At 40.5% G+C, this 14592-nt stretch overlaps 1 protein-coding gene across 1 annotated transcript; it reads right to left on the bottom strand.

Moving 5' to 3' along the window:
* Window positions 1-2775: 2775 nt before the first annotated feature.
* On the bottom strand, window positions 2776-7062 carry LOC116384254 (N-acetyllactosaminide alpha-1,3-galactosyltransferase-like). Its single transcript, XM_031848757.1, has 5 exons — window positions 6908-7062; window positions 6359-6430; window positions 6159-6254; window positions 4843-4977; window positions 2776-3941 (listed from the first exon to the last, which is right to left on the bottom strand). The coding sequence occupies exons 1-5, from the start codon at window positions 7018-7020 to the stop codon at window positions 3257-3259; spliced, it is 1101 nt and encodes a 366-aa protein (XP_031704617.1). The 5' UTR covers window positions 7021-7062; the 3' UTR covers window positions 2776-3256.
* Between the last annotated feature and the right edge of the window lie 7530 nt (window positions 7063-14592).

Here is a 14592-nt window from a genome sequence, read left to right as displayed (position 1 = left end):
TAGTAATAAGCTGTGTAATAAGCGGGAGGATTTACAGTGAGTGAGTCATTATTGAAAAGTCCTGCTCGCCCTATCTGGGTTCAATTTCATGTTTGTAACAGAAGTAAAGCAGACCTACCTGCCCTGTAGGGGTGCAGAAAAACCTCCATCAAACACAAAAGACACCACGAGGAGAGCCATAATGCGTTTACTGATCACGGCTGACTGCATTGTGAACAGGACACCTTTCGCAAAACACTGCATTGCCTCACAAGAAAAGCCAGATTCTAGAATTAACTATTAGATTTGTAAGTCTTCAAAAAAAAACAAGAAAGAAAACACTCTGACACATTCAGCCATTTACACAAAATCACACTGAACTGAACGCAGAAACTACAAGCAGCACATTTCTCAGTTGTGAAACAAACAATCCATCCTGCTTTTGTGATGGTTATTAAACTGAAAGGACAAAATCCTTCACACAGACATGTGTGGGCAACAAACGCAACTTCAATATTAAAGTTTCTGCAAAACCCAGGATTACACTCAATGGGAGAGGAACCACATTATAGGCAACACATGAATCTGCCTGTTACAGACTTTGCCTCCATTAGTTTAATAGTTGTATTTTGATGTGCAGCCCTGTCTCCTTAGGGACCGATCACATTGAGACGCGTCGCGAGAAACATTTTCCAGGCAGGTTTTTTTTAGACATGCACGTCACGTATACAGTTTACTGGGTTGGGCAATGACTGTTCTGGTAACAACACTTATTGTGGCAGCAGTTCAGATTTCGTACTCTACTCAAACAGGTTTCAACAGGTTTGGTCTGATGCTAAAGCAAACTCAAACAACCTCAGACATTATAGGCTACAAAAGAGCCAGGGTTGACATGGCCTGACACAACCCACAATATATGAAAAGATCATTGTTTGTCATTTGGGTGTACCTAAGCAGTACAGGAAGGAGAGAAATGCAAACAAATACAGACTTATTATTTTCATTGTATTCAAATTACAGATGAGTTCTTTCTTTCTTCAGCGTTTGAGGAAGTGGTGTACTGTGTCACCACTCCTGTGTCACCACTAACGAAAGGTTGTTGTTTTTTTAACACAAGGATATTTCCGAGGTGATTATCTGATTTACCTGCAAGAGCCCATTCTCCGCCCAGGGCCTGCTGTCTCTATGGGTCCCCCACCCTGTCTCTATGGGTCCCCCCCCATCCCAGCGGCCCCAGTGCAACTGCACTTCCTGCACTGTTCTGCTTCTAGTCTGCCCTTTTCTTGCTTGTATGTCTTTGACAGGGTGAGTGGTACGATGGCAGGGTGGGCGGATGTTCCAGATGGTGTCTATGAATAATGCGTCATTGCCTTCAGTCAGACAGGTCCAAGCTGATTTGAGGTCAGCTGAATGACACAGGTGGCTGCTGTGTGGTAAAGTGGGCCACCCAGGTGTGCAATTCACTTTTTACCTGTTGCTGCTGTACTGACTGATCCATCCATCCATCCATTTTCCTCCGCTTATCCGGGGTCGGGTCGCGGTGGCAGCAGGCTGACCCAGACCTCCCTCTCCCCGGCAACATGTTCCAGCTCATTCTGGGGGATCCCGAGGCGTTCCCAGGCCAGCTGGGAGATATAATCCCTCCAGCGTGTTCTGGGTCTTCCCCGGCGTCTCTTCCCAGTTGGACGTGCCTGGAAAACCTCCAGTGGGAGGCGTCCAGGAGGCATCCTAATTAGATGCCCGAACCACCTCAGCTGACTCCTTTCGACGCCAAGGAGTAGCGGCTCGACTCCAAGCTCCCTCCTGATCACCGAGCTCCTTACCCTATCTCTAAGGCTGAGCCCGGCCACCCTACGGAGGAAGCTCATTTCGGCCGCTTGTAGCCGCGACCTTGTCCTTTCGGTCACGACCCAGAGTTCGTGACCATAGGTGAGGGTAGGAACGGAGACCGACCAGTAAATTGAGAGCTTTGCCTTCCGGCTCAGCTCCCTCTTCACCAAGACGGTCCGGTGCAGCGCCTGCTTTACTGCTGCAGCCGCACCGATCCGTCTGTCGATCTCCCGCTCCATCTTACCCTCACTCGTGAACAAGACCCCGAGATACTTGAACTCCTTCGCTTGAGGTAGGCACTCTGTCCCCACCTGGAGGGAGCAATCCACCGGTTTCCGGCAGAGCACCATGGCCTCAGATTTGGAGGTGCTGTACTGACTGATGAGTCACCAACTCAATTTCGTTGTATGTTTTTACAATGACAATAAACATCCTTATCCTTTTTACGACCACTAGCCTCCACTTTGAAACAATGGCTATCTCTAAGATGCATTGCAAACACCCACTAATACAGGCAATATTATCATAATGCTTTTAAGAAAATAAGTAATGGAATGGAATTTCCTGCCGTCCCATATACGATCATGACAGGTTTGTTTTTAAATACTTACATTTAAAACCAATACAGGTTTTAAATACTAAGACTGTGTGCACTCTAAACAATTTCACTGTAAAATAATGGTAACTTACTGGCAGCAGAGACGCCAGTAATTTACAGTTTTTTACAGTCAAGCAACCGTAATTTACTTGTACGGTATCTTACCGTATACTGGATTACATTATGTGATAGTAGGATAACTGTGTTTTACGGTGATTTTACGGAATATGCCAGAATATTACCATTTATTTACAAAGGGTAATACAACCCAATACTTTTGTATTTAATTCCCAACAAATAAAATAATTACAATAGACATTCAATACATATATTTTGCAGTTTAATACATGTTCTCAAGACAAATAATAAAGGGACATTTGTATTACATCACAAAACTCACAATGTACTGCATGTTTAGAAGAAAACAAATGAAGTCATAACATCTTTAATGACCGGCTTAACTGAACTCATGAGGATAATATATATATATAGACATATCACTGATATGAAAGGCATACTACTCTGATTCAATGGCCTGTACCACTTAGAATGAGCAGTCTATATCCCTATGTACTGTATATAGTAAGTTGATGGAGGGACATGACTTTTTTCATTGGTTTTTGGACTATGGTTTGAAGCCTCGCATTTGCCATCTTGGTTTTTTGTTTTCACCAATTTGTGTTTTTGGTACCTAAAAACATTTACTGAAGACATCTTTAAAATATTTAATAACTAAAATTTGACATGTCTTTTGTCAGCATAATCCTTGTTACACATTCTTGTACACAAAAACAACCATTAATATTTACATGAGTTGGATTTTCAGGAAAGTTGTTTCTTCTCGCCACTCTACCGAGTACGAAGTGTGTCATAATGTTTTGGAGCCCATATTAGGCGGATGACTTTTATGTCCCTTTCGTCATTCATACCCGGGTTCCAGCAGTACTCGGGTGAGACCAGCCTGCTTGGTTTGTGAAGCCAAAAGTACTTGTTTAGATGACTCTCATCATGCCACAAAGCCTCCACATTGTTTAGTTTGTCCTCCATGATACTCAGAAAGCAGTAATCTGCCAAATCCTTCACATTTTCACACAAGCCTCCAAAGATAGCAGCATGGTAGTAGTAATCTCCGGTTTCCATATATGCTTTGGATTTGGGGTTTCTGTCATAGGTGAACCTATCCTTTGGAACATTAAAATACCCCGCATGTAGTAAAGCCACAGAATCCCCCAGAGCCTCTGAGCCAAATCTTCCCTTAAACTCCTGATCCACGTCAAAGCAGAAGACATAATTGCAGTGGGGACGAATCTCTGATTCTATGGCCTCTGATATAGTTTTCATGCGCATCATAGAGATGTCCTGCCACCTGGAGTGCTTTTCCACCTGGATAACCTTCAGGCTTCGCCGAGGACCAAGCTCGATGATCGGCACCTTATCTGCTTGATCCGTGAACACGTAATATGTCACTTGTAATCCCAACATAAAATGTTTTTCTGCAGAGGTAATGAAAGTTCCGAGGTAGGCATCTAGGTACCTTAGGTAGAGACGGAGAGATAAACAATTATTATGATTAGAAAACAAAAAACGCGACAAAAAATGACCAGAATACACGGTTATGTTTTTTATGTCAATATTCAGGCTGTTCTCATCCACCATTCGTACTTCGTACATAATTCGTAAATGATGCGCCGTAATTCTCGGGTGTCCGAATTTATTTGTCACGTAGCTTGCGTACTTCAGTAATGGCACTTCCTTAGTTATTTAACCCGAACGACGATATTTTTCTAAACCTAACTCAGTAGTTGTTCTGCCTAAACCTAACTACGTTGTTTCCCGTGAAGACGGACGTTTATTTTGAAAAGAGGGTATGCATGTAACATGTGTTGCTAGCTTTAGTAGGAAAACGCACAAAAACATTATTTTTTTCGTAAGATAACATACGAACCGTTGCATGAGGATATATTGCATTATTTGAGACATGAGACATGTGCTCACGTTTGCTGATCTTTTATTTCAACACTACGGTCATTACTTTGAGCTTGAACTCAACCTCAGTTGTCCTCCATCCCTCTATTTCTGCAGGTTTGCTGTCATGTGTGTTACATTTCCATGATGGTTTTCGTATTGAAGTGCACTATTGTTAGACAACAATGTTGTGAAAAAAAGGGAAAAAAGTGGTATGACGTATTGAATGTTATAAAAAAAATTATCACGCATCGCACCTCTACTACCATCCATGTTTAGTAAGGCTTAATGCCACACAATACAGTGTCTTCTCACACTGGTTCCTTCCTTTCTTTACAGTTAGTTATTCAGCCCCAACTGACCTAGCTGCATCTTGTTCATGTGGATTCAGGGTTTCTTTATCTCCACTCATGTTTGTCATATGCTAGTGTGGAAGTGCTGGTATTTTCACGATCACAGGAGAAACAAACCTTCCCACAGCAAACACGGTGAGGGCCACAGATGACTGGCTTTGGATGTGTTTTTGGTCAAAAAGATTGGGGTCAAACATCCCTTCCCAGATGATAGGAGCTTTCCAAGATGTTTCCAAGAATAGAAAATGAAAACTAAGATACGTATGTGTTAAACAGCCATATGGGGAGGAGATTTAAAACTGCTGCTTCTCACAAAGCAAGCAGACTTCTCACGAAAACGTACGCTCCTCACTTAAACCAGTGTTGCCAACTTTGCAACTTTCTCGCTAAATCTGGCGACTTTCCAGATCCTCTTGGCGACTTTTTTTTGTCAAAGGCTATAGCGACAAATCTAGCGACTTTTCTGGTGTTTTGGAGATTCTGACGTGAAAGCACGTGTCGTTCTGCAGTCACTGTCCTCAACGAGCAGCGGGTGCTGCCGTGAGCCCCTCCGCCATCCCAAACCACTCACAGGCGATCAGTCTCACAGTAACCTGGCGCAGCAGTCCCAGCTGCAGTCAGAACAGAGAGGAGACGCACACTATCCGCGTCCAGACTGCAAATGAATCGCGCATGCGCAAAGCCGCCGCTGATCCCGCCCTGGCTTGCATAGTGGGATGTGGATGTAAATGTCTTTTAAAAATGAGAAACTCCTGTGTATACGACTGACAATGCCTCCGTTATGACGGGGATTAACAATGGGGTACATAAAAAGTGATGGCCTATTTCAATGGCAAAATAAAAAAGAATGAACAGAAGAAAGTTCATTTGTTCTAAACATATTTAGGGTGTTTTTTACTCACTTTTTACAATTATGCAAATTGGTGACTTTTAGGACAGCCAATAGCTACTTTCCTTACTGAGGAGTTGGCAACACTGTATGTAAACCTTTTCATTAATGCAAACTGTTTTATTCACAGCGGGGGCTTGCCTCCTTTACCCTGCCTGATTTACATCCCACTTCAGGCCTGTGTTGGTGGGGCCTTACAACTCCTGGCTGAACAGATCTTTTCCAAGGTGCACAAACATCCGGATTGCCTGCTCTTTGTTCTTTGGGACCACTGCCAAAATACACATTAAAGGAGTCTATCACCTATTTTTAGCGTGTTTACCCACGTTTACGAAGGAAGAAATCAAGACGTTGTAAAGTGTTTTTGGTTTTGTCATCTCAAATGTTATATGTGTAAATATTAATCACAGATCTTATTGTTGTGCAGTTATCATTTGCATCAATCTCTCTATGACAGCCGTTGGGCTATGTGTGTGGCAATGCCCTTCAGATACATTTCCTTCATTTCTCAGTCTTTGCAGACAAAACTAAAGAGATCTCTTACCCAAAGTTAAGTGTGTTGTCTAAATTGATGCTCTGTCTCAGCAATTTTCCATTGGACACCGGCAGGTAGTCCGCAGGGACGATGATCTTCATGAGACTAGAAGGAAATCCTTTTTAGTGACTCTTGAAAATGAATCAAATAGGCTGGAATATGTGCTCATATAGGTCTTTAAGAGCAATAATGATGACTATTTTACTCACCTCAAAAATAAAGTCACGCTGACAACAAGCAACAAAAAACAGCAGATTGTGCCACTCCTTGCCTTGAGGCCACTAAAACAATGCAAAAGCAAAAAAATAAAAAGAGAACAAGTGCTGAAGAACATGGTGAAAGTAATGTTGTTTTGTGAGAAACTCTGGTCTTTGATGTTACTAAAAAATATTTACCTTAAAACTCGTACTTTATTGTACATACCTTCTATGTGTTGTGGGAGGGCTATTCTACAGTTTTTATTATCTCCTTATCCAATTTTCCCAATTAAAAAAAAAAAAACTGGGGAAAAAATAATTTTGATGGATGCAGCAAATTTAAAAGTTAAATTAGGAAAAACATTGTATGTCCAGAAACGATGTCCCCGGTCGCTCTGAATAATCCACAGACCTTACAAGGGAAACTGATCCTTTAATTAATAATTAATGTTTTATTGTCAGTCGTTGTAATGAAATGTACCAATATTTAATATTTGTTTATTAATTGGAAATAATTCCATCACCAGATAATAAAAGCAAATTGAAACATGAGACACATACCTTACAACTGAGAAAATATTCCGCTTCATTTTTCTTGCAAACAAACTCTTGCAGGAGGTGAAGGTATCTGCTGGCTGGTGAGTAAAAGGATACCTTAAATACAAATCAAACATACTCCCATTCTATGGTGCATTGAAAGCAGGAAAAGCATTCCTTACCAACTGTCACTCTAAACCAATAGGGCGAAGTGTGATGGCACAGATCTCCCTCTGGGTTCTACAGCTTGTATCAAGGAGGTGATTAAAAAGGGAGGGGCTCCTTTGAAAAGGCTCAGGTTGGAACTGTAAGGTAATGTAAGGTCATAACTCTAGCTTCCTCATTTATTATTAATTCAGTTGTTTTGAGTTCAGTTAAATTGGTGGGGAACTTTAAGTATTGATTGCATAATTCCAGTTTGTTCCATTGACTCAATTGTATTTATTTTATCATGGCAAAATGTGAGCACTGCTATGATGCTAAATGTGGCTTATGATTTTCAGTTTATAAAGCAACCATATTGTGCCTAAGTAGCTAAACCTAAGAATGTGTCCAAATATGTATTAAGTGTAAAAATATGATGTCACGTAACAACTTTTCTTCTATCAAATAATTGTGTAGCATTTTCCAGTAAAAATGAAGAATCATTTTATTTTCCAGCTTCTGAAATGTGAGAATGTGTTGCTTTTGTGTTCACTTTTCTGTTGTTGAGGCTTAAAACAAAGGATGAGAGCCGCTAGGCCGCAGGAACTTTTCTGCTGCGAGCTTCTTACTGCGCACGCGCACCAGAAATATTAGCTGGATCTGGTTAAAAATCAAATCAATATTTAATGTACTACACAAAGTTCACTTACAAACTGAATTAACTATCAATAGTAATGTTCTTGAGAACAGAGACCACATGCACGCGTCCTCCTCACAGGTCTGGCCATTCCAGGTGCTGAAAAAGAGGGGCGGAAGTGGTCTAAGGAGTGCTCTCTAGAACGTTGTCTTTTATATCCCCTGACAGTCGGAAAGTGTCCGAAACTGTCCTAAAACGTCTGACTGGTCGATTAGTGATTGGCTCCATTTGAATTCTGTCCCCTCCCTGGATCGATCCTTTGTGGCAAACATCCTGAACTCCTCCTCTCTGTCAGTTGTCCATCTCCAGCTTGAATATACTGAAAATAATAAATCTGAGCGGATGTAAAGGTAGCATAATAAAATCTTTGATATTAACAATAAAACAATTAAGCTTGTACATTTACAAGAACATATTTTCTTTGAAGTTAGGGTTCTGCATTTTAGAATTGTTTGCATTTTGTCCTTCTCTTCTCTGTAATCCCAGCCCATCACCTTGGTTGTTTGTGTGTGTTTTAGTGTTTTTTACAACTTAAAAATGAAGACTAGTCATACTTGATCTACATAATAACATATCAGTGTACACAGTGCAGCACTGCTGCCCAGTTTGAAGAGCAAGGGGTGAACGTCAAAAAATAAGGAAATTCATTATAAAATAAAGTGCACTTTAGTCATGTACCACATGAGGATGCTAGTGTCAAGTCTACCTCTGATGCACAACCACCTTCACACAAGACCTTCCTCCAATGCATGTGTTGTATACTGTGTGTGTGTGTGTGTGTGTGTGTGTGTGTGTGTGTGTGTGTGTGTGTGTGTGTGTGTGTGTGTGTGTGTGTGTGTGTGTGTTGCAGGTGTATTTCAGTGCAAAAAAGAGGTCATATTCCACAGCCCCTGAAATCAGAGACTTCACAGCCGCGTTAAATAAAAACTTTACACCAAGTTGAAAAGCTGTGTTTTGCTGCCCTCTCTGGTTGAACGTTTCCAGTTTATCTTATGATGTCACAGGATGTTCACTGCAGCAAGGTGAAATGTTAAACCACTGGATGTCAGCAAAGACAAGACTTTCAGGGGGGTGTTCAGTTAGTCGTTAAAAACGTTATGTTATGAATGCAGGGTTTGAGTTTCTGCTGTGGATCTTATATATTCAGCAGCAACTAGCAGCGTCACTGATCCATAGCTTGTCTGTCCCATCTCTTTGGTGGGGCACATCTCTTTCTATATGTGCCCCACCAAAATAGCCTGGAAAAAACACAATCTCACTTGAAATCTCAAGAAAAAATGTATTACATGAGGGGTTTTTTTCTTCATTCTTTGTCAATTATTGAGCCCTGGAAGTCTTATTTTAATAACATCTATTGTAAAATCCCATACATTTTGTAAGACACTACAGGTAAATAGGATTTAAAAAATCTTAGATATCACCAAGAAACTTTCAATTTCAAGTATTTTTGTATTTGTTTTCTGAAATGATATGTTTGCATGTGCTTATCTAATGGTAACCTTTAAACAAAATAGTAAGATGAACACCTACATGTGTATTTTGAATTATTTCTTTCCACTAGTCTGAAAGAAGACATGTCATGGAAGCAAAATAGCCCAAACTCTCAAAATGTATTGGTAGTGTCTCGTCATGAATGACTTGATCAGATGCTCTATAAAGGCTGCGCTAAGTAGTGGATGGAACGTTCTGTCTTCACAAACTCTATAAACAATTAGCACTTGGGAAGACGCCACACGGTGGTGCTAAGAGCACACAAAGCACATGATAATAGCACAAAGACACTTTCCAGAAAAAAGGGAAATGAAAATACAGGAATAATGGAAAAAACAACAGCTGAAAACCATTTTAAAAACTAAAAAACACATTTATTCAACAGAAAGATATTTGCTAATACAAGAATATAACAGTGATATTTAAGCAGATAATGTCCGAACTGGTGATACTTTCGTCAGATCAGATGTGTGATGTATTGTGAACGTTTTATTCTCTTATCCTATGACAGACAATTGCTCCAACATACACAGTCAAGTTACGGTTGCTCAGCCAAGTCAATGTACTCGCTGGCTTCTAAAACAACATTTTCTAAAAGGTTTTGGTGGCTTTGATGACTAACTGAGCTTGTGCTATGTGGACGAGGCACCAACCTGAAAAACAACTTCATTCATGGCTGCAGAGTGATGATATATGTCTATCCTCAGAGGATTGTCTTATTTACCAGGGAGTTCACCACGTAGTTACATCTATACAAGAGCGCTGTACTACATCACAAACGGTATCTTCTCCAAACTCTTCCTCGCTGAGTTATAATCCAAAATGATTTAAAATAAAGCCCAAGCCACATTTCATAAGATATCTCCAGTCATAGCGCTCAGGTTAAGCCGTGCACCTGATAAAACAAGAAAAGGAGTTTGGGCAAGGTGGCTCTCAACATCTACTGACTTAATTACAGAAAGAAACATGTCTTTTTCACGAAAAATAGAGCTTGAAGGGGAGAAGCAGCTCACAGCACAAATTGTTTGTGCCCTCGTTTGGGCTGAAAATAGACACCGTAGAGTGCTGGGTGAGGGCACACAGACAACATGTGTTCAACAGACTCTGGATCTGCAGGTACTACAGTAGTTGCGGTCTCAGGGGTTCACATGTGTGAAATTTGTGTAACATGTATGCATATAAAATTTGAAACAGTTTACTTTCCTTGTGTATGCATACAGTGTTTGCTTTTATATATGTGTTTTGCTTCTATAAGTGTTTCTGTTTCTATTTTCTTTGTAAAGCACTGATGGATGATTTTGATATGTGCCATATAAATAAACTATACCAGCAGCCCAACATTTAGGATAATAATGACCACATTATTCCATTTGAACTCAGCTTCTGCTTAATGTAAGTTGCACACACAGCTGAAATGTGTGGTGGAAAGGATTCTTATTAATTTACCTGTGAGAAATAAACGTGATGAGAAAGCTCTCAATTGTCTTTAAGTATTTTCATGACATTTAGAATAATTCAGCTGAATGGTCAACGCTCTTCCCCACAGAAGGTTTTACAGAGTATCTGTTTCACACAAACTGCACATTATTTCGTCTCCCCTCACCACTTCGCTGGCGCTCTCCGTTTTCGGATGGAGTCAAGATGCCAAGGCCGGGTCCCTTGTTATTCCTGCCTGTTGTGAGAAAGGGTTAGTTTGTGAGCTCCCACGACCATCATGTTGAGGCTACAGCAAGACAAAACTTGAGTTAAGCGATACAAGTTTCATCAAAAGAGAACAACATGATAAATTGCCACAACAAAATGCAACCTTGACAATCGTAGTATTGTCCTTCCGTTTTCATGTACACAGGTTTGTGCCTGTGAGTTTTTCTTTTTTTTATAAAAAGAACCAGATATTTTGTAAAGCAGTTTTTCATCTGTTTACTCAGGATTCAAACAAGTTTTGTGTCCATTTAAGCCTTGGAAGTGCGCCTATGTCCATTCAGGACTTTTACCTCCAGAACCCTGGGAGGCCAAAATAACTCTTCACGTGGTTACTCGATAGTATGTTTCGCAGATGGAAAAGCTGTAGACAAATCAAGTGCAGCTATCATGGTAATATGAAAACATTTATGTTTCAAATACTGAGCAAAAGATAAGCGTATCCCGAGGTGTGTTGCTTTAAGTGCATGACAAGCAGAGTGATCACAGCTAAATACTGTAGGCTATATACAGTAACCTCAGCTGCTGGAGGGAGGGTGTGTCCTCAAGAATCCATGCGTCCCAGAGCTGACAGCCTTTTCTAGTAAATTCTTCCAACAGCACCAACACAATAAATACTCAGCTCTGTTAATTTGTGAGGTGTGTGTGTGTGTTTGAGTATTTTACTTGCATGTCAGAGAGAGTCATTTGCAGACACTGAAACTGGTCCATAAGTGGCTTTTAAAAGCAAGCCGTCATGTTAGGATGTATTTTTGCTAAAGGCCAACAGATTATGTTCATATACAACTATTTCACATTTATACATTTTATTTAGACTAGAGGGATAAACATAAAAGCACAAGGAAACTTTTAGGTTACAAATAATTTAAACATAACTGAAAAAAGGAAAAACATCCGACATATGTCATTGTTCTTCTTCTTTAAATCAATATTTTGTGTCACATGATTAATTTCTATAGCCGTGTAATAAGCGGGATAATGTACAGCAAGCGGATCATTATTGTGAAATGAACCCCTTCATAATGATTTAAGACCCCTCTGCAAATGTTTCATATGGCAATAATGACCCGCTCGCTGTACATTATCCCTTATTTATATGTTTAACACAGCCAATCATGTATTAATATTCATTTTGTTTGCCAAAAAGTCATTCACAGACTAGAAATATGTATCTTACATAGTGATGTATGTTGTGGGTGAATTAGACCCCAGAGATGTGCAGCTCCCTGTTGGACCTTTTATGAACAAATTATTAAACTCCAGTAATAGAACTCCTGACAGACTTACTAGGGATCTGGGAGGGGTGGTGCGGTGAAAAAAAAGTACTCGTCAACACCAAACACAGATGTAGAGTTTGACAGCTGACCACCGAGACCTCAAAAAGAAGAAATGCATCATTTTCTGTAGCAGACTTCTGAAACGTCTGAGTTTAAAATATTGTTTGTTCATAAGTAATTGACCCTCGCTAAGTCCCGCCCCTCAAACGCAGACTGGCCTATCGCAGCGTGCAGCTCAGGTGAAGAGCAATGGCTGTAAATAGTGAGAGGAAAGGTTTTTTTCTGATTTACAAAAAAATATTGCCGGTGACATCACATTTCCATGTAAAACCAGATATATGCCTATGAACAGAATTTGTAGAAGACATGGTCGCACACAAATACACTCCACTCCACTACGTGCCCCTGTTTGTTGGCTCTTGTTTTTACAGGATCTGGTCTCCCATATTTTTCGCAGTCTTTGGGCCAGGTCGTCACAAGAGGCAACCAAAAGGGGTGTTAGAAAGTGTAAAGCATTAAGAATATATATATATAGATAACTGTCATCAGCATGGACCATGCATTAAAGCAGCCACCTGATGCAAAGGTCATTCACGGGTAAAATACCCTGTCACCTGTTTCTCTAAGCTATGCAGTGATCAACCTCCTCCACTGAATCAATGCTGTGAAGTGTTCTAACCCAGAAAGGTTGTTCATTTCCTCAACAGGCCGTGTTTTTGGAAGCAGCAGTTTCAGGTGGGGACAAGCTGACATCATGTTGCACTCGTATTTTTACGAGAGGTGACATCTATGTTGAAACCCAGCTATGAAAATATACACATAAAACATTACGGGGAACATGGAGTCAGTAGTAAGTGTATGTGCACCTGGCATGCGTCGGGCACAGATACACTTTATGTGTGCAGGTCTGCTATAGGCCTCCCTGTGCCCTTTCCAACTGAAAAAAAGATCCAACCTCAAAAGCTCTACTGAGCAGCCCATTCGAACAAAGGAGCAAACATGAATGAAGGTGTGACTCAAACCTTCTAATGGTGCTGCAGGCCGTGCCACTTTGATTTCCAAAGACTGTGATTGAGGTGTGGCTTCCAATACCCAGTTCCATTTTGGATTCAGGTCCAACTTGGTAAAATAATTCATCAAAGTCAGTGGGTTTATGGATCTGAAACAGAATGGTATTATCTACTTTTATTTTTTAATGTTTGGCTCTTTGGATGGTACTGTTGGTCCACTACTTCGGTTCTGACTGAAATATCTTATAAATACACTTACTGGATGGATTGCCACGACATTTTGGCAGACATTCATGGTCCCCAGTGGATGACGCTGACTCACTTCGGTGATCCCCTGATTGAGCGCCACCATCAGGTCAGAAATTGAATTTGTCTAGTACTTTATTTACAGTATTTACAATCAAATACTTCTGAAACTAACAAAATTCCCATCAACCTCAGCTGTACTTTGTACTTTGAACTAATTAAGAAAAACCAGCATACTGATTTATTTGTTTTTGTTTAGTTTTTTGTTGGTAAAGAGCCTTTTTATAAAACATTCAGATGGTCATTTATTTAAGGTGCAACATGTAATCTATCCAGCTAAACCAAAAAATACTCAAAACTTAGCAACAGAATATCTAATTTGTCTGGTTTCAGCCTGATCTCACTCAAATACAGACGCTCCGGCAGTGGCGTCGTCTTCACACAAGGCGCCCTTCAGCGTCCGTATGAGAAGCAACGGGCTTTCAGCTAACTCCAATGTGTTTTTTACTGACGACGTCATAATGTCACGTGACGCTACGCCATTGAGCCACATGGCATAAATAAAAGTACATAATACGATTCCATTTCAGATCCATAACCCATAATCCAGTTTTGGATATGTCAGTGACAGGGTGTCAACATACGCTTACACGCATGGTGTCCTTTCAAAATAAACTTCTGTCTTCACGGGAAGTTTAGACAACAAAACCATTTCGTTGGGTTTAAGGAAAAGAGCGTATTCGTCCTTGACTCCACTGTTTAAACGTTAACTTGACTTAGCGACTCACGTGACTAATGACTGACGTCTAACAATGTCAACGTTTACTTTGAGTTTTGCAGGGAACTCGAACAGCTGTCTCCTGGATGAAAGTGCTGTGTCATACTTATACACAGTAACGCAAATAATCATTTCCAGTGCTTCCCAGAAGGCCTAAAAACAAATCCCTGTGGACTATCCTCATCATTTATTCTCTTTTGAACTCTAATAAGACACAAGGAAAATAAGAGCAGAGCTTTGTTTGGTGAAATGAAGAGCAGATTCTCGAGGTTTAGAGGTTTTACCCCTCCTGACTCTCACACCGATCTTTGACTTTGATGAAAGTTGCTTTCACAAAGCCCTGAACACAATAGATCCCCCCCCCC

The sequence above is a fragment of the Anarrhichthys ocellatus genome, unplaced genomic scaffold, assembly GCF_004355925.1.
Source record: "Anarrhichthys ocellatus isolate YVR2014 unplaced genomic scaffold, GSC_Weel_1.0 scaffold8, whole genome shotgun sequence".
NCBI lineage: Eukaryota > Metazoa > Chordata > Actinopteri > Perciformes > Anarhichadidae > Anarrhichthys > Anarrhichthys ocellatus.
Note: the sequence above shows the minus strand (reverse complement) of the source record. Positions and strands in the feature narration are given on the sequence as shown.